The sequence below is a fragment of the Rhodotorula graminis genome (genome assembly GCF_001329695.1).
Source record: "Rhodotorula graminis WP1 unplaced genomic scaffold RHOBAscaffold_10, whole genome shotgun sequence".
Taxonomy (NCBI): Eukaryota; Fungi; Basidiomycota; class Microbotryomycetes; order Sporidiobolales; family Sporidiobolaceae; genus Rhodotorula; species Rhodotorula graminis.
Window position 1 is genome coordinate 260,721 of NW_017264937.1, and position 26,714 is coordinate 287,434.

General features: G+C 68.9%; 10 protein-coding genes across 10 annotated transcripts; 5 read left to right on the plus strand and 5 right to left on the minus strand.

The window, feature by feature from the left end:
* Nucleotides 1–695: 695 nt before the first annotated feature.
* On the minus strand, nucleotides 696–3,116 carry RHOBADRAFT_54767 (uncharacterized protein; the record flags this gene model as incomplete). Its single annotated transcript, XM_018417489.1, has 4 exons — nucleotides 696–1,091; nucleotides 1,165–1,893; nucleotides 1,954–2,574; nucleotides 2,653–3,116. 4 exons carry the CDS (start codon nucleotides 3,114–3,116, stop codon nucleotides 941–943), a joined length of 1,965 nt encoding a protein of 654 aa, XP_018269608.1. The 3' UTR covers nucleotides 696–940.
* A 699-nt stretch (nucleotides 3,117–3,815) lies between these two features.
* Nucleotides 3,816–6,039, minus strand: RHOBADRAFT_16692 (uncharacterized protein; the record flags this gene model as incomplete). The annotated part of the gene is made up of 10 exons (XM_018412332.1): nucleotides 3,816–3,901; nucleotides 3,972–4,024; nucleotides 4,097–4,346; nucleotides 4,428–4,521; nucleotides 4,588–4,655; nucleotides 4,723–4,981; nucleotides 5,053–5,344; nucleotides 5,420–5,537; nucleotides 5,602–5,732; nucleotides 5,822–6,039. The coding sequence occupies 10 exons, from the start codon at nucleotides 6,037–6,039 to the stop codon at nucleotides 3,816–3,818; spliced, it is 1,569 nt and encodes a 522-aa protein (XP_018269609.1).
* An 896-nt stretch (nucleotides 6,040–6,935) lies between these two features.
* Nucleotides 6,936–7,863, plus strand: RHOBADRAFT_45521 (uncharacterized protein; the record flags this gene model as incomplete). Its single annotated transcript, XM_018414624.1, has 6 exons — nucleotides 6,936–7,151; nucleotides 7,225–7,280; nucleotides 7,352–7,360; nucleotides 7,488–7,576; nucleotides 7,661–7,687; nucleotides 7,754–7,863. 6 exons carry the CDS (start codon nucleotides 6,936–6,938, stop codon nucleotides 7,861–7,863), a joined length of 507 nt encoding a protein of 168 aa, XP_018269610.1.
* Nucleotides 7,864–8,542: 679 nt separating this feature from the next.
* On the plus strand, nucleotides 8,543–9,436 carry RHOBADRAFT_45522 (uncharacterized protein; the record flags this gene model as incomplete). The annotated part of the gene is made up of 3 exons (XM_018414625.1): nucleotides 8,543–8,942; nucleotides 9,073–9,314; nucleotides 9,395–9,436. 3 exons carry the CDS (start codon nucleotides 8,543–8,545, stop codon nucleotides 9,434–9,436), a joined length of 684 nt encoding a protein of 227 aa, XP_018269611.1.
* Nucleotides 9,437–10,732: 1,296 nt separating this feature from the next.
* Nucleotides 10,733–11,442, plus strand: RHOBADRAFT_66720 (uncharacterized protein; the record flags this gene model as incomplete). Its single annotated transcript, XM_018419058.1, has 2 exons — nucleotides 10,733–11,064; nucleotides 11,127–11,442. Coding segments are annotated over 2 exons (647 nt in total), but the record flags the coding sequence as incomplete, so codon positions are not given.
* Nucleotides 11,443–11,540: 98 nt separating this feature from the next.
* On the minus strand, nucleotides 11,541–12,670 carry RHOBADRAFT_38133 (uncharacterized protein; the record flags this gene model as incomplete). The annotated part of the gene is made up of 3 exons (XM_018413497.1): nucleotides 11,541–11,890; nucleotides 11,966–12,104; nucleotides 12,190–12,670. 3 exons carry the CDS (start codon nucleotides 12,668–12,670, stop codon nucleotides 11,848–11,850), a joined length of 663 nt encoding a protein of 220 aa, XP_018269613.1. The 3' UTR covers nucleotides 11,541–11,847.
* Nucleotides 12,671–16,239: 3,569 nt separating this feature from the next.
* On the minus strand, nucleotides 16,240–18,156 carry RHOBADRAFT_16803 (uncharacterized protein; the record flags this gene model as incomplete). The annotated part of the gene is made up of 8 exons (XM_018412334.1): nucleotides 16,240–16,534; nucleotides 16,627–16,709; nucleotides 16,803–17,242; nucleotides 17,333–17,489; nucleotides 17,573–17,699; nucleotides 17,767–17,828; nucleotides 17,908–17,968; nucleotides 18,074–18,156. Coding segments are annotated over 8 exons (1,308 nt in total), but the record flags the coding sequence as incomplete, so codon positions are not given.
* A 1,380-nt stretch (nucleotides 18,157–19,536) lies between these two features.
* On the plus strand, nucleotides 19,537–21,078 carry RHOBADRAFT_54772 (uncharacterized protein; the record flags this gene model as incomplete). The annotated part of the gene is made up of 4 exons (XM_018417490.1): nucleotides 19,537–19,890; nucleotides 19,980–20,570; nucleotides 20,673–20,837; nucleotides 20,926–21,078. The coding sequence occupies 4 exons, from the start codon at nucleotides 19,537–19,539 to the stop codon at nucleotides 21,001–21,003; spliced, it is 1,188 nt and encodes a 395-aa protein (XP_018269615.1). The 3' UTR covers nucleotides 21,004–21,078.
* A 26-nt stretch (nucleotides 21,079–21,104) lies between these two features.
* Nucleotides 21,105–22,389, minus strand: RHOBADRAFT_54773 (uncharacterized protein). The gene is made up of 3 exons (XM_018417491.1): nucleotides 22,084–22,389; nucleotides 21,945–22,021; nucleotides 21,105–21,877 (listed from the first exon to the last, which is right to left on the minus strand). The coding sequence occupies exons 1-3, from the start codon at nucleotides 22,360–22,362 to the stop codon at nucleotides 21,142–21,144; spliced, it is 1,092 nt and encodes a 363-aa protein (XP_018269616.1). The 5' UTR covers nucleotides 22,363–22,389; the 3' UTR covers nucleotides 21,105–21,141.
* Nucleotides 22,390–25,084: 2,695 nt separating this feature from the next.
* RHOBADRAFT_66721 (uncharacterized protein) lies at nucleotides 25,085–26,459 on the plus strand (the record flags this gene model as incomplete). Its single annotated transcript, XM_018419059.1, has 7 exons — nucleotides 25,085–25,147; nucleotides 25,240–25,351; nucleotides 25,445–25,599; nucleotides 25,666–25,764; nucleotides 25,831–26,178; nucleotides 26,251–26,369; nucleotides 26,438–26,459. Coding segments are annotated over exons 1-7 (906 nt in total), but the record flags the coding sequence as incomplete, so codon positions are not given.
* Between the last annotated feature and the right edge of the window lie 255 nt (nucleotides 26,460–26,714).

Genomic DNA, 26,714 nt, shown 5'->3' on the forward strand with positions numbered 1-26,714 from the left:
CAAGTAAGCTGTGGGCGGGGGCAGGCGGTCAAAGGGATCTGAGCGGGGGGGGGGGGGGACAGGGGAAAGGGGGCGACCACGGGCGAATGTCAGCCTGCGGTGCTGCGTGCGCGCGCTCGACACAGACAGGAGAGGACGTGGAGCGCACCTGGCGACAGTTCTGCCGGCTTGGGCGACAGGAGGGCTCGAGGGGCGAGAGCCGAGGCGAGCGAGTTGGCCGAGGTGAGGTGAGCCGGCGAGGGGCCGAACGGGCGGTTCGAGGTGGTGTAGCGGACCCAGTCGAGTCTTCGAGGCGGTACAGCTGCCCGGGCGGCGCTCTGGGCGGGTGGGACAAGCTCGAGGGAGAGAGAGGGCTGCGAGGGGCGTGGACGCTCGAGAGCGGCGCGTCGGCCTCGCTCACTCTCGCGTCTTTCTGGCGGGACTAAGCTCGAGGACTTGCACAAGAGCTCTCTCTGTACGTTCGGCGAGCCGGACCCAAGATACGAGACGACGTGAGAGCGCTCTCCTCCTCCTCGACACCTGCTTTGTCTCTCTCGCTCGCAGGCCCCGGGCTTTCGCCTCTCGACCCCGCACACGGTCGACAATCGTCGCAAATAGCGCACGGACTCGTCGACCCGCAGAAGCGGGCGCGACACTTGCGAGCTCGCAAGGGAAGGCTCTCGCTTCGGCTCTCGTACGACGCACGGACGCCCTCGTCGCGGCAAGGAAGACACGGTCGCTGCTGCGAGAGAGACGTCTACAGCAAAGATGGGGAGAAACAGGGTCGCGGGGGACTGCGAAAAGGGCGGGGTGGTGCATGAACGGGGGGAGAGGGGGCGAATGCGAGTGCGAGTGGAGAAGCGACGTCAAGACAGACACTTCGGGCGCAAGAGGCCCATCGAGGAGGATGATGCAGAGGATGAGGAGGAAGAGAGCATACAGTCACAGAGGGCGGGTCGGGTCAGGGGTGGGGGGTCGAGGGCGAGGGACGAGGGGAAAGGGGGAGGAAGGCGGCGAGGTCGTCGACCGTGACGATGCGCGCGCCTTGCTGAAGGTAGGTGACGTAGTCGAGGAGGAACGAGACCTGGTGCGGCGTCTCGATGGCCTTGATGCTGCGCGAGAGGAGGAAAGAGAAGGTCAGTCGACACGCACGACGAGCGAGGAGAGGGAGAGAGTCGGACGCACCTGCGCCTCCTCCTGACAAGCTCGATGACGCGCTCGACGATGCGCAGCGGCTCCTCGCCCTCCCACAGCGCCGCGTCGCCCTCGCCGTCCCTCGGCCCGGCGACGAGGCCCATCTTAAGCATCCACGCGCTCGCGACGAGGCCGGCGCGCCCGATCCCGCCGCGACAGTGCGCGAGGACCGACGTGCCGCGGAGCGTGTACTGCTGTACGATGCGCGACAGGACGCCGTCGAGCTCCTCGGCGCCCGAGGGCGCGAACCCTTCGACCATGGGCAGGCGCACGACGTCCATCTCGAGGGCGTCGAGCGCAGCGCCGTACTCGTTCCACGGCACGCCGAGGTACGCGAGCTCGTCGTCGTCGAGGCAGCACACGACGAGGCGCACGTTGTAGTCGTCGCGCGCGCGGCGCAGGTCGGTCGCGACGTCGCGGCAGATGGCGCCTCGCCCGCCCTGCTTGGGCTCGCCGTTCATGCGCACCTTCTTGCCCGGGCACGACGACAGGACGAAGTTGCCGAGCGGCGGCGGCGCGACGTCCGAGACAGGGAGGGTCGAGGGAGCGGCGTAGTAGGCCGCGGTGACCGAGATGAGGTCGGTCGCGACAGACGGGCGCAGGATGAAAGGCGCGTCGTCGTCGAGAGCGAGAGGAGGTGTTCTCGAGGGCGGGAGGAAAGGGTCGGACAGGTTCGAGGCGAGGTACTCAAGGAGCTCAGGCGGGACGAGCGGCGAGATGCTGCGAGGGCGACTAGTCAGGCGCGAGGTCGTGGACGCTCAGGGGAATCAGGGGACGCACTTGATCGGGTGACTCGCGCTCGTCTTGACCGCGACGCCGTTGACGACCTGCATCCCGGGCAGCAAGCCCGGAATCTCCTCGCTTGACGGTGCCGGGCGCGGCAACCCGCCCATCTCGGGCACTTTTGGCACCGCCGACACGTCCTCCACCTTGGGCACCGGCCCGCTGACGACGACGGAGGCGCCGCAGTGCTGCACGGCGACGGGCTCGCCCTGGACGAGGCTGGCGAGCAGGCCGGTCGCCTCGGCGGTTGGCGCAGCGGACGACGACGGCGGCGCGATGGTTGGCGCATCGGCGGACAGGTTGAACCCGAAGTTGGCGAGCGAGGGGGTGAGGCTCGTCGGGGTGCTTGAGCGGTGCGGCATCGAGATGGGCGTCGAGGGAGGTGCCGAGTTGGTGGGCGCGGGCGACGGCGCGCGAGAAGTCGGTCGACTCGGGATGGCGAGGGACGATGTCGAGGGGAGCGAGGTAGTCGATCCCGAGGCAGGGGGAGTGAAGGAAGGGAGGGTGTAGGCTGGAGGAGCGCGAGGTGGTGGAGCGACGACTGGACGTGCGAGGCCGGCCTGCGGTCCTCCTGCGGCGGCGACGAGCGAGCGCTTGAGGGCGTTGTACTGGCTCAACCTGCAGATGTGAAGCTCTGTCAGGGACGATCCGAGAGATTGCGCGCCGGCCGCAGGGAGGGGAAGGAGCGGAACGCACCAGTGCTGGCTGCACAGCTTGGCGAGCGTGATCTGGACGTCCTGCGGCATGCCCTCGAGCTCGCGGATCTGCCTCTCTGCAGCGAGCACCTGCGGCGTCGGTGCGCGCCTGCTGCAGAGGAGCGTCTCGTCGCCGCCGCCGACGACCGGCACCGCCTCGCGCGCGCCGTCGTCCTTCGAGGCGACGCCCAAGCCGACCAGCGGCTCGAGCGGGACCTCGGGCGGCGTGCTCGGCGTCGTGTCCGTGCCCCGGCGGACCGGCCGCTCGCCGTCAAGCCGCGTGTCGCGCCGCGGGGCGACGAGGGGGCACTCGAGCGCGACTTGGTCGACCGACAGCTTGGGGCGGAGGACGCGCGGGCTGGCGAGCTGGCGGTCTGGTGTGCGGCCGAGGTCGGGGCTCGCCGTCGGGCTGGCAGTAAAGGTGCGCTTGACGGGGGACGCTAGCGCGATGGCGGCGAGGGGCATGGGCTGGGCAGCCGACGGGGAGGCGAGGGGCGAGGGCGAGGGCAGGGTTGGGGTGGGGCGCGCCGGTGCACAAGTTGTCGAGTGGTCGGGGATGCTGTCGGGCGGTGCGGCGCGGTCGTCGGCCGTGGTGTGGGCGCGAGAGAAGGGCGGCGGTTTGTCGAGATGAGGGGAGCGGGGTAGCTGGTCCCTGGCGACGTCGCGGTGCTTGGCCTGCTCGTCTGGACGGAGCTGTGGGGTGTGCCCGTGGTGCGTGTGTGCTGGCTGGGGCTGAAGCCACAAAACGGCGAGAGCTCGAGGGAACGGAGTCTCCCCGCTCGCCCACGGCCGCCAACTTGTGGTCGAGGCCCTCGCTTTGGTCGAGCGCCGTCCTCGTCCGCTGCGGATCCGTCTCGAGAGGTGCGACTAGAGCGCGCAGATAACCAGCTTGTGAACTCGGCGCCAAGGGGAGCTGGGGGCGGAGCCCGAGCCGAACAAGGACGAGGCGTGCAACCGTCGCTCGGGCCTCGTCCGACGCTCTCTCGCAAAAGCTCTCTCGACCGCGACGACGATGCAGAGTGGGCACATAACCTGGCGATGCAAGCCTAAGACGGTATCAACAAAAACGAACGACAGACAGACCTTCTCCTCGCCCACACCTCCTTGCCCTCCTCCTCGTTCTCCACCGAGTCTATGAGAGACGCAGAGCGCTTGCCCGCTTTTTTACCGGCCCGTGTACTTGCGCTCGAGGTAGCGGCACACGGGGTAGGTGACGGCGGTGAAGCCAAAGGCGAGCTCGAAGCCGAGGTCTGTGGGCACGGCGAGGTCAGTCTCGGCTCGAGGGAGGAGGAGAGGGACGAAAGAGGGAGCGAGACGCACCGGCACCGTACTTGGGGTCGCCGATCATGCGACCGATAGGCCCGACGTACCACCTGCACGAGGAGGGAAGCGCAGGGTAAGGACGAGGCACTCAACGCGGCGGAGAGAAGAGGGCGAGGACGCACGTTTGGGACATGCCGACGACGGCACCGGCGATGCCGCAGCACAGCGAGAAGGCGGCGGCGAGGCCGACGGGTAGGTTGGCCCGGTCGTTGTAGCGGTGCAGGTTGTAGTTGGCGAATTTGCCGCCGCGGAAGATAAAGTGCTCCTCGAGGAGGATGCACGTGTAGATGGCGAGCCAGTACGACAGGAGGACGAGGAGCGTGTCGAACGCCGACTCGAACGAGGTGTAGCCGGCCTCGGCGAGGACGATGTCTGCACGGCGAGGGAGATACCGAGAGGTCAGAGAGGTCCGAGCGACGGCGGCGACGACGGCGGCGCGGAGAGAGGACGCACAGATGATGGTGCAGACGATGCACAGGAAGAAGCGCGGGATGCGCTGCGCGTACTTGCCGAACGCCTGGAACGTGAGGGCGAACGAGTAGACGTTCTGCGGGGCGACGAGGAAGAGTCAGTTTTCGGCTCGACAGGAAAGCGGGAGGCATCGAGGACGCACCGGGATGTTGTTGGCAACGATCGAGAGCGCGAGGATGACGAGGAGGAAGCGACCAAAGCCGCCCATCGCTGCGGCGAGGAGGGAGGGTCAGTACGGGGTCCAGGACGAGGGCAGGGGCGATGCGGGACGTACGACCGATGAGGGGAGCGCCGAGGAGGCCACCGAGGTTGGTCGAGCCGTCCGCGTTCTTGGCAACCGCCGCCCAGGTCTCCTTGACGTCGAGCGTCGACATCATGAGGGCGCCGAGCGACTCTACGAAGACGAGCGGGACGTTCAGGCCGACATAGGTCGAGAGGAAGATCTTCCAGTTGGCCGTGTTGGCGCGCTGGTACACGGTGTAGTCGGCCGCGAGCGACGTCCAGCCGAGCGAGAAACCGGCGATCGTGCCGCCAAACTGCGCGAGGAGAGGGACCGGGTCAGGTCAAGGACGAGGACCGAGAGCAGGCTCGGCGAGAGGGGACGCACCGAGAGAACGCTCGCTGCCTCGGCCTCGCCGACGCCGCCGTAGCCGCCGTGCATGAAGCGGCCGGCCTGGCCGAGCATGATGAGGAAGATGACGAAGACCGGGATCGACGAGTAGCGCTCGATGGCATGCACGTACTTGTAGCCGAAGAGGGCCACAAAGAGCGTGATGAGGGCGATGATGACGATGCCCGCCGGCTCAGGGAGCTGGTGCGTGTCGGTGACGGCGTGCAGGGCCGACGCGCCGACGATGGTGTTGATGGTGGACCAGCCGATGCAGGCGAGGCAGTTGAGGCTGCGTGCGCCCGACGTTCACGTCAGTGTCGGGTCGACGCCGGCGACGGGGCAGGCACGGAGAAGTGGGACGCACAGGATGGGGAAGAGGATGGTCCAGGGTCCGAACGAGAAGCGGCCGATCATCATCTGGCGCAGGCCGGTCTGCTTGCCCCAGGTCGAGAAGAGGGCGACCGGGAGCGTCGTGAAGAGGTCTGCGCGACGAGCGAGCCGTCAATGTCGCGCCTTCACGCAGGAAGGGAGAGAGCAGGAGCGTACTGAAGAAGAGGATCGTGAGGCAGGCGTCGGCCGGCTGCAGGAACCAGATCGAGTTGCCGAGGGTGCCGAGCGAGAACGTCGAGATGGTCATGTTGGCGCTCATCCACAGGAAACCGGGCTCGAGCCAGGTGCTGAGGAGGGAGGGGCACGAGTCAGCGTGCGAGTCGCGACGCGAGACCTCCTCGTCGGCCGCCGCCGCAAGAGAACGTGGACGCACGACTTCTCGGCCCGCTCGTGCTCCTCGACACGCTCGACGCCGCGAACCTCGACGCCGTACGAGTCGAGCTTCTCGGCGAGCTTCCACAGCGGCGCGAGGGCGCCGTTCTTGCGCTTGACGCCGTCGTCGGCGCTCACGACGTCGCCGTCTTGCGGCGCCTGGGTGCTGCCCTTCTCGAGGTCGAGGTCCTTGACCTGGTCGGAATGGCTCGAGGTCGACATGGTCGAGATGTGACGGCGAGGGCGGGGGAGGAAGGGAGCGAGGTCGGCCGGCGGCTCGACGACGGGGCGGTGAACGGCGAGTAGTCGAGTGGAGGGGGGAAGAGAGCTGTAGTCGACGCGCGTCGAGCTGGTGGAGCGCGCGAGATTGCCTGGATAGCCCGAGGTGCGGTGAGAAAGGAGGAGAGAGAGCTGAGCGGGCGGGCGGCGACGGACGATTTTTCGAAACGCGGACTCCGACGGACGTGGCCTCCGACTGCAAAAAGAACTTGCAGATAAGCCCAGTGGCGCGGCGACGAGTCCGAGAATAACAGCGCGGAGTGCGGGGCAGACGAGCACGAGGGTGCGCGGTGAAGGGGAAGAGCTCTCGCGCGGCAGCTTCCCATGAGCCTGTGTACACAGACTGCGAGCGTCAGGCTCGCGTGGCAGCTGCCTAGCGTCGTCCTGCAACCCCGCCCGCCGTGTCAGGCGAGCGAGAGCCACGGTTCGAGAGCAGCTGCTTCAGTTCAGCTCGCACCCCGCCCGCGCGACGTGCGTGTGGTGCGCTGCGCGTCCCCCAGATTGGCCGTTCTGCCCTTTTGCACGCGCGCATGAGAGCGTCGGTGCCTTGCACCTGCAGCACACCGGCTTGCCCGCTTCGATCTCCGTCGTGGTCCGTGCGAGCGTGTCCGAAGCTTTTGCTTCCCCTCGGCAGAGCCTATCGCCAGCCTGGAGAAGCGGTCTCGCCCTCGCCCGAGCCGGGTCTGATTCGCAAAAAGTCCGCCGCCGCCGTCCTCCGGCCCGCCGCTCCTCCCACCTCCCCCTCGCCCCCTCGTCCTCCCGCCCTCGCGCTCGCACCCAGCCCGCAACTCGCAGCCCGCGCTCCCCGCATTCGCCGCCACCGTAGACCCGCGCCTCCGATGCTCGCCCCCAAGTCGCCCTGCAAGACGGCGCCGACCGAGAACCCCTCCGACTTCGACCTCGTCAACGTCCGCCATGCCGTCTTCCAGGCCGAGCAGGGCCTGAGAGAGCAGGGCGTGCCCATCGGTGCGGCACTCGTGCGCAAGGACGGCGTCGTCATTGGCGTGGGCCGCAACCGCCGCGTCCAGAAGAACAGCGCCATCCTCCACGGCGAGGTGCGCCCCACTTTCCCTCCCTCTCGCAGACTCTGGATGTGCGGCAGCTGACCCATCTCTCGTGTGCCCGCAGACCGACTGCCTGAACAACATTGGCCGCCTGCCGGCGTCCGTCTACAAGGACTGCACGTGAGCCAGCTCTCGGCCGACCTCGAGACGTTCCGAGGACTCTGTACTGACTCTCTCCTCGGTCTTTGCAGCATGTACACGTGAGTCCCTGCCTCTTCTCGAGCGTTTCGGCGACGACCCGGTTCCGCGAGGGCGAGGGTGAGGGCCGGTGGGCCAGGTCGAGCTGGTCGACGAGGATACAGAGCTGACCTCGGCTCGCTCCCGCAGGACCCTCTCGCCCTGTTCGATGTGCTCTGGAACGATGGTTCTCTTCGGCATCAAGCGCTGCGTCATCGGCGAGAACGAGACGTTCCTCGGTGCGTCCTCCTTTCACTCCCTTGCGGGTCGACGTCGTCGAGCTCGCCTCGCTGACTCTTCCCGGATTCCTCTCATGTGCGCAGGAGGCGAGAGCATTCTCCGGGATCACGGTGAGTCCCTCTGCGTGTCGACGTCGCGACCGGAGGACGAAACTAACCCTCCTCCTCGCCGCGCAGGCATCGAGGTCGTCAACCTCAACCTGGACTCGTGCAAGAAGCTCATGAGCGAGTTCATCGAGCGCTATCCCGAAGTGTGGAACGAGGACATTGGCGAGGAGGACAAGTAGATACAGCTGCACCATCGTTCCCTCGCCTCGATTTCGTCCTCCTCGACTCCTTGCTGGCGCAGCTTGTTCGGCTTGGCTCGTAGGTCGCCGTTCGCAGCTGTCCGTCGAGTCGATGCGCAGACGAGCTTGCAGAACCGAGCGTCGTGGGAGAGCTGCGCTCGCGGAGCTCGCCAGTGCCACCTGGCGGGGGAGCGTGCACGGTCCGAAGCTCCGACTTGCGTCGTCCCGCTGCGGCTTGTTCCGGCACGTCCTCCTCGCTCGCTCGTCCCGCTCCTTGCGGGGTGAGACGCTGCAAGCTTGGCATCTCGCGCTCGTCGTGCGGTCGTCCTCAGCAGACGAGGTCCAGGCTGGCTGCCCACAGCCGACTCTCCCCCTCCGCACGAGCACCTTCCGCTCTCGTCGCCGCTCAAGGGCTCTGCGCGCCGACTTCGTCCGCTTTCAATCATGCTTCATTGCCGTCAGGAACATTGACGAGCGATCCCGACGCTGCGCGCACCCTCGTCGGTCGGGCAGTAAGCGATCATCCTCGTCGTCGTCGTCTGCTCGAAAGCTCGCACGACTCGGACTGTCGCTCTTCTTTTGCTCCGCCTACCTCGCCACCGACGCAACGCGCTGCATCAGAGCCCTGCGCGACACCTGCAGCACCCGTACAAGCCCTCGACGAGCCGCTCGAATCGCAATGACCCTCGTCGAGCCGACCTCGCCGCCGACGATCCCGACGCACCGGCGCCGCCTCTCGCTCAAGATCCTCACGAGCCCTTTCCGTCGTACCCCCGACGCCTCGACGCACGACACCCGAGCCGACGGCTCGTCGTCGGCCGACGCTTGCGTCGACGAGGCGGCCCGTGCGTCGCCTTTGGAGCGCACCTCGACGCAGGGGTCGTCGACTGGGCCCAAGAAGCTTCGCCGCCGCAGCCTGAGCAACGTCGTCAAGCTGGCCAAGCCGAGCGGGACGAAGGACGAGCGTCTCGACGAGGCGGGCGCGAGGTCAACGACGGTCGACTGGGCGAAGCGCACGGCGGGTCACCCTCTTCCGCAGAGGCCGCCGTCGCTCAAGGTCGAGCGCTCGACGGTTCACGGTGCGCTGCACGTCGAGGCGGCTCGAGACCCTTCGAGAGCCGACCAACGCTCGAGCGCGCCGGCCGGTGCGGCCCCTCTCGCGCTTCTCGTCCTCTCGGCAGCGCACTCACGTCTTCTTCTCTCTTGCAGCTCCTCTCCTCGTCGAGCTCGACAGTCTTCGCAGCGGCCCGTCGACTTACACGCCCGATCCACCCGGCCCTGCACGCCCCGCCGTCGCCTCCCTTCCTCCCTGCACGGGCCTCCCCTTCCCCTCGAGGCCAAAGCCTGCGGCCGCGCGCGGTCCACCACGCAGCGCAACTGCCGACGTCGAGCAGGAGCCCGTCGCGTCGTCCTCGAGCGAGCGCCGGCCGCAGCTCTCCCAGAGCTCGTCGGTTTCGTCGCACTCGAGCGGCGACATGACCGTATGGCGGTTTCCGAGCCCGCCCCTGCGGTACCACAGCTCGCCCGACAGCTCTATTTCGTCGACGCCGAGCTCCTCGCCCCGCCGCGCTAGCTTTTCCGACAAGCAGCCGGCGGCAGCTCCTCGTACCCGCCGCGAGCCGAACCTTTCTCCGACGAGCCCGCACCGCCGTCCCTTTTCCTCGCCCGTCGACCCGTTCTCGCCTCCTCCACCTAACACCTCCCTCGCTGCGACGACCCGCAAGCCGATCACGATCCGGCCGCAGCTCGGCGGCCCGCGAGTGAGCGCGTCGCTCCTCGCGAAGGGGATCTTGGTGCCGGCGCCAGCTCACGGCGTCCAGCGCCCTCGAACCTCGACGAGGCCGGCGTCGACGGGACGCTCGCCGGTGCAGCTAGGCTGGAGCACGACGATGAGCGCAGAGTGGCCGAGGCCGCTTCTGCTCGTCGAAGGCGTGAAAGGCCGCAAGGGCGGCGAGAGTTGCGACGCGAGCCGGCACGGGCGCAGCCAGTCGGTCGGCGTGCCGTCGTCGCGTGGACGTTTTCGGTCGGCGGCGCGAGGGCAAGGAGGGCGCGGCGAGCATGGCGAGCAGGACACGCTCGAGAGCGACGGGATGGGGATCGAGCGGCGGCGGTTCGAGGCAGAGGCGGACACGATGTTTACGGAGGCGAGGCTCAAATCGCTGTGGGCCGAGCTGGGACTGTAACGCACGAGCGTGTTCAGCCCCCGTGCCGCAGCGAGTGCGAGCCAGAAGCTTGAGAGCGATGCGGAGGAAGAGCACGTCGACGACGTCGTCGCTCAGGCCGGACAGCCGGGCCGAAACCCGGCGCACGCCTCGAGAGTACAGCCTGGGTCCTGCACAGCTATCTGCCTCAGCCCGGGAGGGAGCTGTCGAGGAGAGCGCGGCCGGAACAGATGAAGACGATGGGGGCCGAGAACGGCGCGCTGGAGGACGTAGCGATCTCGGGTGCAGCCTGCGGCCCATCTTGAGAGTCTGCGCAGCGTGCTTGAGCAGCTGCTGAAGCGCCAGAGGCAGAGGGAAGCGGTGGGTGCTCGTGGACAGCTTGCGAGGAGGAGCGACGAGAGAGTTCGCCCCAATCACGACCGCCCGCTCGCGCGAGAGCTGTGCAGCACTCCCCAGGCGCACCAAGGCTCAGCCCACGCATGCTCGGACGCGCGCTCGGCCTCTCCCGCCTCCGACCTCACACCGCCGCCCGCCTCTCGGTTCGCCCGACCGTCGCCAGCATGTCGACCGCGCCCACGGTCCCTGCGTACCTCCTCCACGCGCCCTTCCTCACCCTCGAGCACCCCAGCACCGCCGACCGACCAGCGACGCCGTCCACGCTCCTTCAGCGCACCCTCCCTCCTGCCCCGCTTTACTACCTCCATCCTGCGCCGCCTACCCCGCCCGGCTCAGCCCCGCCGGTCCTTTCGATCAGCCCGACGCCTCCAGTCAAAGGTCGAGCGTCGACCGTGTACCGCGCGACGACGCCCTCGGGCGCCAAAGTCGTCGTCAAGTACGGTCACGACCTGCTCGCCGCCGCGCGAGAGGCGGACGAGGTCTTTGTCAACCTGCCCGGCGGCGGCGGGCTCCCGATCCCGACCTTCTGGGGCATCTTCGAGGGCAACGTCGAGCCGGATCAGCCGAGGAGTCTCGTCATGGTGCTCGAGGACTGCGGCGAGCCGATCGAGGGCGGGTTCCAGTCGCTCTCGAAGGACGAACGGTGCGCCCAAAACTCTCTCTCTCACACCCTCCTAGCAGCAACTGAGTCGCTCTCGTCCACAGGCGAAAGCTGTACAACGCGCTGGACGCGTTCCACAGCATCCACTTCCAGCACGGCTCCTTCTCCCCCTCGTCCATCGTCGCCCAGCCCCTCCCGCCCTCGTCCACGTCCACCTCGCCGAGCGACGTCAAGGAGAATCGCAAGCTCACGATCGTCGGGTACTCGCAGGCCGAGTGGCACCTGTGTCCCGGCCCGCACGAGTGCAAGGAGCTCGTCGAGGCGAGGCGGGCGCTCGGGCTCCGCGAGGAGGACGTAGCGATGGAGCAGCAGCCGGCGTCGGCGAGCGAGACAGACTGAAACTCGTCGAGTATCTCACGGTGTCGCTCTCGAGCCCGGCTGTCGAGCGAGAAGGAAAGCGAGAGAGAAGAGTGAGAGATTCTCAGAGAGACGCGCAGAAGACGACGACGGCGGACGAGGATTGGGCAAGCGGATCTCTGTATTGACTGCACACGAGGAAATCTCTGTGTAGAGGCCGAGGGACGGAAGAAGGGGCGTCTACGCAGTAGTGAGAACAAAAAAAAGGGAGTGACGACGAAGGGTGAGCGCGTCTCTCGCCGAGTCGGCGGGCGACGGCCGTTTAGGGTGGTAGTGTAGGCTGCGAGGGACGGAACAGATCTTGAGAGACGAGAGCGAGGGACGGCGATTTATGGTACAGCACAAGGGAAGCAGGGAAGGAAGGGGAGGGGAAAGGTCGGGAGGGGGTTCGAGCGCCGAGTCGAGGCATTACTGCAGGTCGAACGACGGCTGCTGCTGGTCGAGGCAGCATCTGCAGATGGACGATAAGACAAGTCAGTCGCTGCATGTGGGCGAGGGAGAAGGACGAGGGAGAGGAGGGACGCACAGCCAGACGCGGGTCTTCCAGATGCGGAAGAGCTCGCGCACGAGCTCGCGGAAGTCGACACGCTGGTCGGCCGTGTAGTAGAACGTGAGCTTGCGGCGGTCCCACTGCCACTCGGCGTCGAGAATCTCCATCGGGAGGCCTGCGGGCGAGAGAGGCGGCGCTCGGTCAGGAACTCGCTCGCGGACGGCGACAAAGGGATAAAGAGAGAGAGAGAGCGGACGCACCCTTTTGTGCGACCTTGGAGCGCACGAGCTGGAGCGCCTTGATCTCGTCCTGCGCCTTGGCGAGGAGCGCGTGCGTGTCGGCCGGGCCCGCCTTGGTGTAGATGCGCTTGGGCTGGCACTCCTTGGTCATGCGCGCGAGCTGCGCCGGGTTGGCCTGCGCGCCCGGCCCTTGTTGCCCGAGTGCGGCGCCGAGGCCCTCGACGCCCGCGTTGGCGCCCGTCGCCGGGTTGGCGAGCTGGCCGAGCGCGAGCTCGACCATCTGCTGCTGGAACTTGTGCACCTCGTCGACCGTGCAGCTCTTGATGTACTTGCCGACGTCGCGACCGCGGTCGGCCTCGACGATGACGAGGTCGCCCTCGGACAGGCGCAGCGACGGGTCCTCGCAGAAGAAGAGGTCCTTGCGCCCGGCCTTGAACCCGACGATGCACAGCGGCGCGTCGGGCGGGATGGCGTGCAGCGGGACGCCGCGACCGAGGTTCATGTCGTTCTGCGCCTGAGCCGTGAGCGCCGGAGCGCCGGGCGGAGGAGGAAGGTGCGGGACGGGCGGCGGCGGCGGCGGCGCGTTGAAGTAGCCCGGCGGTGGCTGCATCATCAGCTGCTGCTGCTGGTGCGGCATGTGCGGAGGCGGCAGGCCTTGCTGCGGCTGCTGGCCAAAGGCGGGGAACGGCGACGACATGTGCGGAGGAGGAAGAGGGGGAGGGAGGCCCGACTGGCCGCGAGGCGACAGGGGACCTTGGCCCGACTGGAGCGGCGCGTAGTACTGGTGCTGCGTCGTCGGCGGCGGCAGGCCGCCGAACCCGCCGTACCGGCTCTGGTGAGGAGGTGGCTGCTGCTGCTGCTGCTGCTGGTACGGCTGACCGAGGCGCTGCGCCTGCGAGCTCGCGCCAAAGTCGAAGCGCGAGCCAGGCGAGGCGGTCGCGATGGCGGTCGTCGTGGCGGGAGGAAGAGGTGCCGGCGCCGGGAGCGACTGGAGGAAGCGCGACGCGGCCGAGTGCGACTGCGACGGGACGAACGGCTCGGCGGTCGCGCGAGGCGAGGTCGACGGCTGCGCCTGGGCGTAGGCGGTCGGCGTCACGCTCGTCGCCGTCGTCGTCGTCGAGGCCGAGCTGCCGAGAGGGAGCGACGTCGCCGGAGCGGACGGAACGGCCGGCGCGAGGGACGACGCAGGAGGAGGAGGCGACCTCGACTGCTCGAGTGCGCGCGACGACCTCGCCGGCGGGAAGTCGGCCGGCATGCTGCCGACATGCGTGTAGCGCGGCGCCCTCGACGGCTCGTTGGCGGTGGCGGCGGCGTGCGCCTCGAGGTTGAGGTGGAGCGAGTTGAGGTCGGCGGCGAGGTCGTCGTCGTTGATGGCCGAGCCGCCGAGGCTGCTGTTCCAGCCGTTGGACGCCGGCGCGCCCGGGTTGACGAGCGGGCCGAACCCGCCGCCGCCAGTTCCTCCTGCGCCGCCCCCCGACGCCGACGTCGAGTGCCCGCCGACGTCCGAGGGGAGGTGGAACCCGAGGTGGGTCGTCGTGCCCCTGCTCGGCGGGTCGAATGCGGCGAACGAGTGCCGGCGACTCGTCGCGCCGCTCCTCGTGGGCGCAAACACGTCCTCGTCGCCGTCGGCGTCCTCGTTGTCCATCTCCTTGAGCATCGACCTGCCCCACGCCGCCGAGTCACTGCGCTTCCTCCCGCTCCCGACCGCGCCGAGCGAGTACTCGCGACGGCTGCGGTACCCTCCCGGCCCGAGCGTCGCCGCCGCGCCGCCAGACGGGCTCCCCCACGTCCCGTCGCCGCCGAACGCGCTCGCGCCTGCGCCGACACCGCCGCCGCCGCCGCCCGCACCGATGCCGCCGACCGACACCGAAATAGGGAACTCGGGCGCGAGGGCGGCGCGCTGCCCGTCGCGCGTGAACGGGCTCATGTTGGACATGCCGATGCCGCCGCCGCCGCCGCCGCCGCCGCCGCCAAAGCCCGTGCCCGCCGAGCTCGCCGAGCTGGACAGCTGCGTCGTCCCGGTAGGCGCGCCCCACTGATCGCGGAACCGGGCGCGGCCCTCGCGCTCGGCGCTCGCGGCGCGGTCGCGCGCGTGGGCCTGCGTCGGCGAGATGAGGTCGTCGTCGTTCCAGCCGGCGCCGAACGAGTGCGACAGGCCCGACGTGCTCGCGCGCCAGCCCGACTGCGAGTCGGCGGGCGCGAACGAGGTCGACGACGAGGGCCCGAAGCGCGAGAAGCCGCTGTTGGGGCTCAGGTCGCGCCCGATGCCGCCGCCGTAGGTGGGCGAGCCGACGACCGAGGTCGTCGGGAGCGAGGCCGAGAAGTGCGAGCCGCCGCCGGGCAGGGTCGACGACGGGCGGAAGCCGTGCTGGTCGGCGCCGCCACCTGGCGGCGCGCGCGAGTTGCCGAACCCGCTCATCGAGACGGGCGCGGACGATCTTTCGATGGCGGCGATCGACTGGCTGCGAGCGCGACCGTGGGCCGAGTCGGGAGGCGGTGGCGCGAAGTAGGACGGGCGCTCGACGGCGTGGACGGGCGGGCTCAGGTGGTGGCCGTCGGTCGGCGAGTAGGGCGACGTCGCGCGAGGGCGGTACTGCTGGTGAGGGGCGAGGGCCGAGGTCGAGACGGACGGGCGGTAGTGCGGGCGAGGGTTGCCCGAGAAGATCTCGGCGAGGAGGGGCTGGGACGAGGTGCCCGGGGTCGAGTGGGACGAGGGCGCGAGCTGGGCGTTGTGCGGCGAGGGCGAGATTGCCGCGGTCGAGGCTGTCGCGGGAAGAGGAGTAGGGCGTGTCAGACGTGCGCCGAGTGGGGGACAGGGAGTGTGTCGCAGGGAGACGCACCTGGAGCAGTCACGCCGCTGGGCTTGGCGTCGAGGTAGGGCTGGCGGTCGTCGTGGGCACTCGCGAGGCTGGCGTAGGTGGTCGCCGGGCTGTGCGGGTCCGGGTACAGGTTGAGGGCGGCGTTGAACGAGGGCGAGACGCGGGTGGCCGGCGCTTTCGACGAGGCGGATGAGGGCGGTGCGGGTTGGAGCGTCTGCGAGCCTTGGAGGCGGTCGCGGGGCGAGTTGCTCGAGTCGGGCGTGTGGCTGTAGCTCGAGGTCGAGCTGGGCGACGACGCGAGGTGGTGGTGGTGGTGCTGCTGTCGGTGGCCGCCGGAGGAAGGAGGCCGGTCGCGGTCCGAGGCAGGCGAGCGCGACGAGGGCGAGACGCGCGTGCGCTGGTGCGGCTTTTCCTCGTTCGGGAGCTGCACGAGTTGGCCGGCGAGCAGTCACAGGCGGACGACGGGCGGTGGACGGATCGAGAGGGAGGGAAGGGGGGAGCACGGGGGAGGGGGGGAGGAGAAGAGACGTCAGCTTGGCGCCTCGACGGCAACGAGGGGGGGCAAGGGGACGAGTGCGACGCACCCTGGTCCAGATGGACGCTGCACCGGCGAGTGGATCCTGCGCACAGAGGGCGAGAGTGAGCGCGTGGCCCTGGTGCTCCCTCGTCGGGGAGGAGCTCGTCGCCATCCGGGGCCCTCGCGCCCGGCCGAGCGGCTCTCCTCCCTCGCGTCCATGCGAGTGTGAGGACGGCAGGGGACGCACCCTGCTGGTCATGCGAGCGCTCTGCGTCGTCGAGAGGCGGGCCTTGCAGGAGATGGGAGTGCGCGGGACGAGGCGGGAGACGAGGTCGACGAGGGCCTCCGCACTTGTGCCGTGGGCGGGCGAACAAGCTCGAGCGACTGGGTGACGGCCTGCTCGACGCTTGGGCGGTGCGCAGTCAAGCTCGTGCAGGCGGTGGACGACGAGGACGAGGGCCAGGAGACCTTTCTTCGACACGGTGCTTCCAAAGTGGGGGAGCGACGACGTCGACTGTGGCCTCGACCACCTGCTGCAGAACTCACCTGATCTGCAGCGCCATTAGCGAGACACGCTCATCTCTTCGTAGCGCCTCTCACTTGCCCGCCCACCGCTCGCACCTCGAGGACAATGCACCGCCTCTCTTCTCGCGAGCATCCTCCAGACCGAACGCAAGGAAAAGAGATGCGTCGATACAGCACGGCAGAGTGAGAGAGAAAGGGAAAAGAAAGAGGCTACGGCGCGCCGTCGCCGCCGTCGAACGGCGTGAGGTACTCGTCCCAGAACCGCTCGGTCCCGTTCGTCCTCGCGCGCTCCTCGACCGGGATGTGCAGCAGCTCGGCGACGAGCTCGTACACCTCGGTGTTGGCGAACCCGGGGATGACGGTCGTCGCCGGGTCGGACGGGATGGCGCCTCGCTGCCGGTGCCGCTGGGCGAACCGCGACGACGACTTGAGCTGCGACGCGAACGGGCCATGGGCGACAAAGATGGCGTGCATCGACGGGTCGTCGTTGTCGTAGCCGTGGTTGCTGCGAGAGGAGCGGCAAAGGTGAGGTCCCGTGCTCGCTCGGACCCCTCGAAGAGGAAGGAAAGAGAGAGGGCGCACCCCTTGACCGAGTACTCGCCCTGCATGACGACGTCGAGCTCGTGGTGGCTCGTGATGGCCCAGCCGACGTCGGGGACGCAGTAGACGGGCGCGATGCGCTGCGGGCGAGAAGGGAGGCCAGAGTCAGTTCCCTCCCTTGAGCGTTGCCCTCCTCGCGAGCTCGAGGAGGAGGAGAAAGGGTCGAGACGCACCTCGTGCCCGGTAAAGTGCCACCGCTCCGGCATCGTCTCGCGCGTGTAGCACTCGAACCCGCTCCCGCTCCTGCTCGCCGCGTCCCTCAGCCGCTCGACGAGCTTGTCCTCGTCCGAGCCCGGCTTGAAGCGCAGCCCGGCACAAGGCCAACCCTCGTTGCGCTCGATCGAGTCGAACCCGTCGGCGCCGAGGACGTCGTCGAGGAAAATGAGCCGGTCCATGCTCGTGTCGGCCATGCCGTGGTCGCTCACGACGACAACATCGACGACGTCCGTCAGGTTGCGCCGGTCGACCTCGTCAAACAGCTGCCGCACAAAATCGTCGACGTCGGCGAGCGTGTGGGCGACGACGTCGCTCTCGGGACCGTGCCGGTGGCCCTCCTGGTCGACCTCGGGCGCGTACACGGCCATCAGGTGCGGGCGGTGTGCGTAGTCGAGATCTGCGTCGGGCGCCGTCTAATATGTCAGTCTCGGGACGGCGACAAGGAGAGAAAGGAAGAGAGAGAGAGAGAGAGAGAGAGTGGGCGTACCGAGCCATTTGGCGACGCGGTCGACCTTGTTCTCGTACGGCGAGTCGTTGATGAACGGGTAGAAGCGCGTCGGCGACACGCCGCTCGTGAGCTCGGGCGGAGACGGCCACATGAAGACCGCCGACCGCAGCTTGCTCTTGACCGCCGTCGCCCAGATCTGCGCGCGCACGAGGAGGACGGGGTGAGCTCGCCGACCTCGAGACGGCGCGATCGAGGAAACCCAAGGAGCCGAGGACGCACCGGCTCGCCGCCCCACCACTCTTTGCCCCAGCTCATGCTCGGCTCGCGGTAGTCGAACTCGCGGCCGAGCGCCGGGTCCCAGAAGTCGTTGGCGACGATGCCGTGCGCGGACGGGTACAGGCCGGTGCTGCGTCGCGACGAGAGTCAGCCCTCGCGCCCAGGAACAGGGCCAGAGGAAGAGATAGGGGACGCACAGGAGGGTCCAATGATTGGGGAAGGTAAGGGAAGGAAAGGACGGCTTGAGGTACTCGGCGCGCTGTGACGAGGGGGACGAGGACCGTGAGCGGGGAGGGAACCGAGGGAAGAGGCGTCGTACGCCGTCGAGGAGCACGCACCATGCCCTTGCGCGAGATGTTGAGGAGGTGGGGCGTCAAGCCTCGCTCGAGGTAGTCGGCCCTGCAGAACGGAAAAGAGGGTCAGTCTGCGCTCATCCACGGGCCGAGCACGGGTCCGGCGGCCGTACGTCGCCTGCATGAGAGGAGAGAGGCGAGACCGACGCACCTCACGCCATCGATCGACACGAGCAGGACCGTAGGGTCCCACCAACTCGAGCCGTTCCACCTCCTCCCTCCTCCGCCGACCAGGCCCTTCTCGAACTCCTTCTCGCCCCAGTCTCCTCCTGCCCAGGTCGGCGTCTTACCGCTCTTGTCCTTGCTCGAGCCGACTCGCGCGAACGGGATGTCGTCGAGCTTGGCGCCGGACGGGAGCGGGTTGGCGGCGAGGGCGGCGGCGGATCCGTAGACGCCGGGAGCGAGCGGCGCGCCCGAGTACCACGACGTAGACGAGTACGGGTTGCGGGTGAAAGTCGAGGGGCGGAACAGGGCCGTGAGGAGGACGAGGCTCGTGACGAAGAGGGCGGAGAAGGCGAGGGTTCTTGGCGAGACGGGCTGCGGCAGGGTTGCGCCGAGTCAGTCCCGGCTGCGGCAAAAAGTGAGAGGAAGGCGGGCGCACTAGTGGTAGTCGCTCTGCACAGCTCCTTGGCCTCGAAGTCGCGACACGGAGTTCCCGCTCGAGGTCCTCGTCGTCGAGGTCCTCCTCCTTGCCGCTCAGCAGGCCCTGCCGCCCGCTCGATCCGGAGTAGTCCTCGTACTCGGTCTCGTCGCCCGTCGACTCGTGCGCGCTCGTGGCCGCCGGGTGGTCGCGGTGGGCTTGGAGGCGCTCGAGGGGGAGCGAGAGCGACGACGAGTCTGGCAGCGCCGAGTACTGCGCGCCGGATCGAGGTGGTGGTGGCATGTCGACGACGTCGGTGGTGGTCCGGCGACCCAGGCGGCAGTCGCGAGCGCGAGAACGGGGGGAGGAGATGAGCCGGCGTGGAGGTCGAAGGGACGAGAAGTTCGAGGAGCGCGGTGGGTGTGTGCGTCTGGCTGCGGTGATGGGGCTCTCTGTCGGGCTGTGCAGTCGTGAGCACCAGGAGAAGCGCGCCGTCGTGCGTGAAGAAGAGCGAGAGCTGCACCGCCTCGGGCGAGCTCCACCTCCCCTCGGTCGTTTCGCCGCGTTACCTTTTCGTATTCCGGCCCGCCAAACGCTAATCTCGATTAGCCGGCTTAGAACTGACTTGCGCTTGACTTCAGCCGGCTCGAGGGGAGGTTCCTGACGAGGTTTGTCTCTGCTCGTCGGCTCTCGTTCTGCTCACGAACGCAGCTCGTTGCACGCCGTACCACTTGCCCTTGTGAGGTGCAGCTGCTGGTCAGCGCTGCACGTCGTTGCCTACGCGTGCGAGCTGAGCAAGGGGCGATTTCCATTCTCGGCCCGTTCGATCGCCAATCCTCATCAGCAGCCCTCATCTTACGGATCCCTCCAATCCGTCGACCAGCGCAGGCAAGGTAGCTGCGTTCGTCAAGCTGGCCGCGACACTCTCTCTCTTGCTCGCGCACCTCCAGCAGCAACCCGCGCCCTCAGCCCCAGCCTCACCGCCGTCCGCTCCCACCTCCGTCAACTCGATCCCCGACCTCGCCTCGTCCAACATGCCCGCCTCCAGTTCCAGCTCCAGCAGCCGCACGGTCGTCGTCGTCGGCTACGGCCCTGCCGCCGTGCCCGCCGTCCAAACCCTCGCCGCCCAGCTCCCCGCCGACTGGCGCCTGGTCGTCGTCAGCGCAACCACCGCCTACTGGCCCGTGTCGGCTCTGCGGGCGGCCATCGTGTCCGGTTGGGAGGACAAGCCGGTCGCCTCGGTCGAGCACGCGTTCCCGCACGGCAAGCGCCACGTCCTCGTCACCGGGACCCAGGTCGTCGAGCTGAGGGAGCACAGCGTCCTCGTCGACAAGCCGCACCCTGAGCTCGGCTGCGAGATCGCGTTCGACTACTGCATCCTTGCCACTGTGCGTCCCCTCTGCTTCTCTCTCTTCGGCGAGCGGCACTGGCGCCTGCACGCGAGCTGACTCTCCCCCTCCTCGCCTCTCGCTCGCAGGGGTCCAAGTACGCCTACCCGTGCCGCCCTCGAGTCGGTGCCACCGTCGAGGAGGCCGTCGCCGACTTGCGCCAGACGCAGAGGGACGTCGCCGCCGCCGAGTCGGTCCTCATCATCGGCGGCGGGCCCGTCGGCGTCGAGCTCGCGGGCGAGATCGGCGAGTACTACGGCGGGTCGCACGGCCGCCCCAAGAAGCGCGTCACGCTCGTGCACTCGCACGACCGCTTCATCCACCAGGACGGCTGGAGCGACAAGTTCAACAAGTCGCTCAAGAGCCAGGTCGAGGCGCTCGGCACCAAGGTCGTCTTCAACGCCAAGGTCTCGGACGGCCCGACCGAGTCGGGCCCGGTCGAGGGCGGCTCGCACACGTTCCACCTCGACAACGGCGAGACCGTCGACGCCGATTTCGTCTTTGTCGCGTTCGGCAGCTCGCCCAACACCGGCTTCGTCGGCGAGTTTGACCCGGCGACGCTCAATGACAAGCGCCAGGTCAAGGTGCGCCCGTCGTTCCAGCTCGACAAGTACCCGACGCTGTTCGCCATCGGCGACATCACGGCCGTCGACGAGTCCAAGCTGTTCGCGCACGCCAAGGTCCGTCCTCCCCCTCTCCCTCCCCGCTTTCCGCCCTCTCTCGGCCTCGCCATGGCTCCCCGAGCTTCCTCAACTGACCCGCTCGTCGTCCATACTCTGCAGAACCACGGAGCCGTTGCCGCCGCCAACATCATCGCCCTCATCCGCGCCGGCAACTCGGCCTCGAGCACGACGCCGCCCAAGTCGTACAAGGCCGGCCCGCAGCTCATGATCGTCAGCGTCGGGACCAAGGGCGGCGCAGGACAGCTCTTTGGCTTCACCGTCGGCGTGCGTCCCTCCTCCCTCTCTCTCTCGTTCTCTCGTCGTCAGGCACTGTGCGAGGACCGAGCGCTGACCCGTCTCGCCGCCCTCGCAGAACTGGTTCTCGTCTTTCGTCAAGAGCAAGTCGCTCTTTGTCAGCGACTTCAAGAAGATGTACGCCGCGACGGCGTGACCCGTCTCGCCTCCCACAGTAGACCTCTCCTCCTGCCTCCTCCCCTTGTCGTACTTTCTATCTCTCTTAGCCTCTCGCCGTCGCTCTACAACTCGACCTAATCGCGCACAAGAGAGCTCTATGTTGCACGAGAGAAAGCTACTGCTGCCCTCCTTGGCCCTGCGCGCCGCTCGGCGCAAACCTCGCGACGCCCGCCGCCGCATGAAGGAGCGCCGTCTGGTACCCCGCAGTGAACCAGCTCCACAGGGCCTGCTCGAGGAGCTGCTCGGGCGTCTCGGGCTCGAGCGCGGGCTCGGTGCCGGTCAGGGGAGGGATGGTTGGCGGAGGAGGGAACGACGAGGGGAGCGAGGCGACGGGCGGTACGACTGGGAAAGGGGCGGCGCCGGCACGAGCGCTCGCGGGTGGACGTGCGTCGATAGGAGGTGCGGGAGGGAAGGAGGGGAACAACGACGAGGCAATGGGGAGCGTGGTGGAGGGTTGCGAAGGCCCGATGAGGGGACGAGCACGTGGTTCCTCCGACTCGCGCTCGGGCTCGCCCCGAGCTTGCGGCTCGAGCTCAGGCTCGACGTCGCGCTCGTGAGCGTGCGCATGCTCGAGGTCGTGCTCGGGCGCGTCGACCTGGACCGCGCTGCTCGCTCGCGACGAGGCCCGCTCGCCGCCGCCGAGCTTGGCCACTTTGCGCGCCTTCTTCTGCGAGCCCGTCAAGCGCTTGCGCTTCTTGGCCGGCGGCGCGTCGTACTCGATGTGCTCGACGTGGCCGCTCGGCTCGGTCGAGACGGCGACGATGCTCGCTGCAGGAGCCGGCTCGAGAGGCGGAGGTGCGACGACAGAGAGCTTTGACGTCGATGCCTCGGACGGCGGCGGCCCGTACCAGCTGCAGACGGTACACATGAGTCAGTCGAGGCTCGGAAGAGACACGCTCGAGAGGACGGGCGACGCACAAGGACGCTTTTGCCTGCTTCTGAGCGAGCGCGACAGGTGCCTGCGTCGGCGGCAAGAACCGCTCCTGGTGCGCTTCCTGCGGGCCGGGGTGTCAGGTCACGGGCTCCTTGACCGATGCACGGAGGAAACGGGGCGCACCTTGAGGTCGTCGAGGGCGCACTCCCACGCTTTGACGAGCGCGAGCGGGTCGAGGTAGGCGAGGTCGGCGAGGTCGCTCGTCGGCTCTGGTTCTTGCGGGTCGTCGTCGTACGAGTAGAAGACGAGGTCGGGGTCGTCGTCGCCGTCGTCGTCGTAGTACGCGTCGTGGTCGTAGCTGTCGTCGACGAGGTCCGCCCCCACCTGGGCGAGCTCGGTGGCCTCGCGGACGGTGCTCTCTCCCGCAGCTGCCGCGGGGGACCGGGGCGTGTACGGGGCCATGCAACGAGCTGGTGCGCGCTGCACTCGAGAGCCAGAGAGGGGTAGCGAGACGAGAGGAGCTGTCGGCCTCCCCACAGCTTTTCGCGGCGAGCCCGACCGCTTGAATCTCTCCCACCACCAGCCCGACCCTCGCCGCCAGGGCCAGCTTGGCGAGCCCTCCACAGTCGCTCGACACGCCACCATGTCGAGCCCGCACGACCCGGCTCGTCCCTTCACCTGCGGCGTGCGTCCCAGCTCTATTGCTCGTCCTCCTCCCCGCGCCCCACCCCGGTGCTCACCTTTCCCTCCCCTGGGCCCGCCCGGTCCTGCAGGAATGCCAGAGCAAGTACACGCGGCAGGTGCGTCCCCGTGGTCCTCTGCTCTCTCGAGCCGTCGTCGCGGCTGTGGCGCCCCCGACCGCCGCGAGTTGTGGGGGGGCACGGCACCTCCAGGCGCTGACCACAGCCCTCTGCCCACCTTGCAGGAGCACCTCGACCGCCATGTCACCGGTCAGTCGAGCCTTGCACCCCTCGCAAGGCGCCACAGCTGACGCCTGCCCCTCATTCCTCCTCCCCCTCCCCCCGTCCCCGCACCGTCTCTCTTCCCCCTCACCCACGCCCGCTCGCTCGCTCCCCACATCGTCGCCTCGCCTCCCTCTCCGTACAGCCAAGCACCGCGTCGCCAAGGACTTTGTCTGCCCCGTCTGCCACAAGGGCTTCGCGCGCAAGGACATCCTCAAGCGTCACCAGCAGGGCCACGAGAAGCAGGCCGCCGCCGCAGCAGAAGCTCTCGCCCGAGGCGAGTCGCTCGACCGTGGCTACGAGTCGCCCGCGAGCGTGTCGGGCACAAAGCCCAAGAAGAAGCGCCCGTCCGGCACGAGCGACATCAACCTCGACGACGGCTCGGGGCCGGCCAAGATCGCCCGCGTCGGTCGTGCGTGCTGCCGCTGCAGCAAGAGCAAGTGCGTCCCCCTTTCCCTCCTCGACCCGTCGTCTCACAGCAGAACACGGTCCTGACGAGCGCGCCCGTCCCCTGCAGGCTCCGGTGCGACGGCCAGCACCCGTGCGAGCGCTGCCGCAAGGCCAACATCGAGTGCAGCTTTGAGCGTCCCGCCAAGTCGGGCAGCCGCTCCGGGTCCGTGTCGCTCATGGTCGACGACAACAAGCTCGGCCTGACGCCGTCGATGGAGTCGGACGGCGAGACCGAGTCGCCCGAGAACGCGTTTGGCCTGTCGCTCCCGACGCCGCCGCCGCCCGACACGTGGACCCGCCAGCCCGTCGCCGCCATGTCGGGCATGTCGCCGTACCACGTCCCGCTGCGCGCGTCGCCCGGCCACCACGGCATGCCCGCCAACAGCTTCCCGTTTGGCATGCCGCCCGGCAACTACTACTCGGGCCGCCCGGCCGACCCGTCGTCGTACTACCGCTCGCCCCAGCCGCACTACACCAACCAGGGCGCGTTCCCGTCGCTCGGCCTGCCGCACCACGGCCCGTCGCCGCTCAACCCGTTCGCGTCGTCGTCGGCCCTCCCGCACGCGCCGGCCGTCCCGACCTCGTCGTCGGCGCAGTGGGACAACTCGGCGTACGGCCGCCAGATCGGCGACCACTCGACGTCGAGCACGTCAAACCAGCTCGGGTTCCTCGACCTGTTCGCCGGCGCCGGCAACGACCCCGAGATCGACTGGTCCGTTCTCGGCGCTGGCTTCAACGCGCAGCACGACAGCAGCACGTCGACGAGCGCAGCACCCTCGGCCTTCACGACGAGCAACAGCGAGCTCGAGATGAACCTCCCGCCGGGCCTCGGCGGTAACGCCGAGCAGCCTATGTCGAACCTGCGGCACGGCGGCGTCCCCGAGGAGCCGAGCCCGGCGAGCGCCGCCGCCCTCGTCCTCGCCGCAGCGGCCAACGGCGACGGCGGCATCCTTCCGCCGCCGCGAGCGGCCGCCCTCGCCGCCCCGAAGCAGGAGGACGACGACGAGCGCATGCCCAGCCCCGAGCGGCCGACGTTCGCCGGCTTGCGCAACGACTCGCTTGTCGAGTCGGACAACGCGGCCGTCTCGCTCCTCCAGCTCGCGTCGCACACGCCGCGTGTCTCGCCCGAGCCGGGCCAGCCGCCGACCGCGAGCGGCTCGTCGGCGCACAAGAACAGCGGCGGCGGCGGCGGCAGCAACAGCGGTGCGCCGCACGCGAGCGCCATCGCGCACCCGCACGCACGCCTGCACCTCCCGGCGTCGGTCCTCGCCGCGTCCAAGCTGCGCGCGACCGCCGCCGCCGCCGCCGCTGCGGGACGACCAGTCGCCGGGTCGGGCGACGCCGAGGAGGAGCCGCGCTCGTCGCACCCGTCGCACCAGCCGGGCGACCCGTGGCCCCTGTCGTACCGCCCGACCGAGCCCGTCGAGGACATCCTGCCGACCTCGGCGCGCGGCACCGGGTACCTGTCGCGCGCCGCCTCGCCGCCGCCGCACCACCCGCACCTGTCGCTCGCGCACGTGCCGTCGGTCACCGAGGCGACGCGGCTGCGCATCCTGTACAAGGTGCGCGAGCTGACGGTGGCCGACCCGGCCCTGTCGGAGCGGTTCGTGCCGCGCCTCGAGCTCCTCGAGCTCTTCATCCAGCTCTACTTCGACAAGTACCACTGCCTGTTCCCGCTCGTCCACAAGCCGACGTGGGACCCCAACACGGCGCCGAGCTTCCTCGTCCTCGCCGTCGCGAGCGTCGGTGCGCGGTACTCGTGGGAACGCGTCGTCGGCGCGAGCATGCACGCCCACGCCCTTCTCGAGTGCTCGAGGCGCATGGCCCAGATCATGGTGCGTCCTCGCGATCTCTCTCTCTCCCTCTCCTCGTCCATCCGCAGGCGCGACGTGCGACTAACTTTTGCCTTCCTCGCCGGCGCTCGCAGGGCGACCTCGACAACACGCTCCTGCGCACGGTCGCGTGGCAGCAGACGCTCCTGCTCGTCCTCCAGTCGGGCATGATGAGCGGCAACAAGCGCGACCTCGAGCGCACGCAGGGTGCGTCCTCTTTTCGCCTCACCTCTCCTCTCCTCCCGTTTGAGAAGGCCGACCTGACCTTTCCCGCCTTCGTCCTTCCTCATCCGCCTGCAGCGTTCGCCAGCATGCCCATCACGTTCGCGCGTCGGCAGGGTTGGCTCAACGAGCCGCACCTCGACGAGCAGGCCGAGGAGCTTCTCTCGGTCGACGAGCGGTGGAAGAGGTGGCGGGACAGGGAGGAGGTCAAGCGGCTCGGCTTCGGCGCAGTTGTGCGTCCTCGCCTTCTCCCTCTCTCTCTCCTGTTTGACGTATCACTGACGGTACAGCGTCTGCAGGTCTTCGATTGCGGCGGGACGGCCCTGTGGAACATGGACAGCTCGTCGCTGTACCTCGACGCGGCGAGCACGCCCCTCCCTTGCCACGACACGCTCTGGGTGCGTCTCAGTGTCTCCCACCTTTATCTCGTCGAGCCATACTGACTCGCTCGATTCCTCTCGCAGGACGCTCCCTCGGCCACCGCATGGTCGTCCCTCTTCCCGCACTCGGCCCTCCCTCCTGCACAGCCCACGCTCTCGCACGCCGTCCACCTCGCCTGTTCCTCGTCGTCGCTCCTCACGCTCGAAGCTTCGGCGACCCTCATGGCCGTCTCGCGTGACGCGTTCGCGCTCCAGACGGTCTTGAGCGTCCTGCACTCGCTCGGCTTCGAGCGCAGCCAGGCCAAGGCGGTCGAGGCCGCCTTCCTCGACTTTGGGCGCGCCGGCAAGGGCGACGACAAGGGCAAGGGCCGGCAGGGTGCCGATGGAGACGAGGGCGAGGCTGCTCTCGCCGCCGGCGTCAGCTACTTCCAGGTGCGCCGCAACCTTCTCCCTTCCTCTCTCCTCGTCTCGCGACAGGACCTGACGCCGAGATGTCGCCCGCAGGACCGTATTCTCGCGCCCGACATGCTCGCACGCCTCGAGGAGCCGGGCACGGCCAACGCGTCGCTCGCGCTCCTCGTCCACCTCACCGCCCTCACGCAGCGCCTTCCTCTTCGCGTCCTCCAGGTGCGTCCCGACTCTCTCCTCCCTCACTCTCGCACCCCGGTTCACTCCGTCGTCTCAACGTGCGCAGCCTCTCGCCCGCACGGCGTCGGCCTCGGAGCAGCCCAACACGACCTCGGCCCTGCGCGCCTGGGCTCGGGCCGACGGCGGCGCGGTCGCCCGTACGACGGCCTACCACGCCGCCCAGCTGCTCGCCCTGTGTCGCCCTGCCTCGGCGACGCCCGCTCAGCTCCCGCCGCAGCGAGCGTCGTCGGCCTCGCGAGCCGGCACGCCCGCACCGGGCAGCTCGGGCGGCACGAGTGACGGCCCGCTCGAGCCGTTCGCCCTCTTCTATGCCGCGCTCG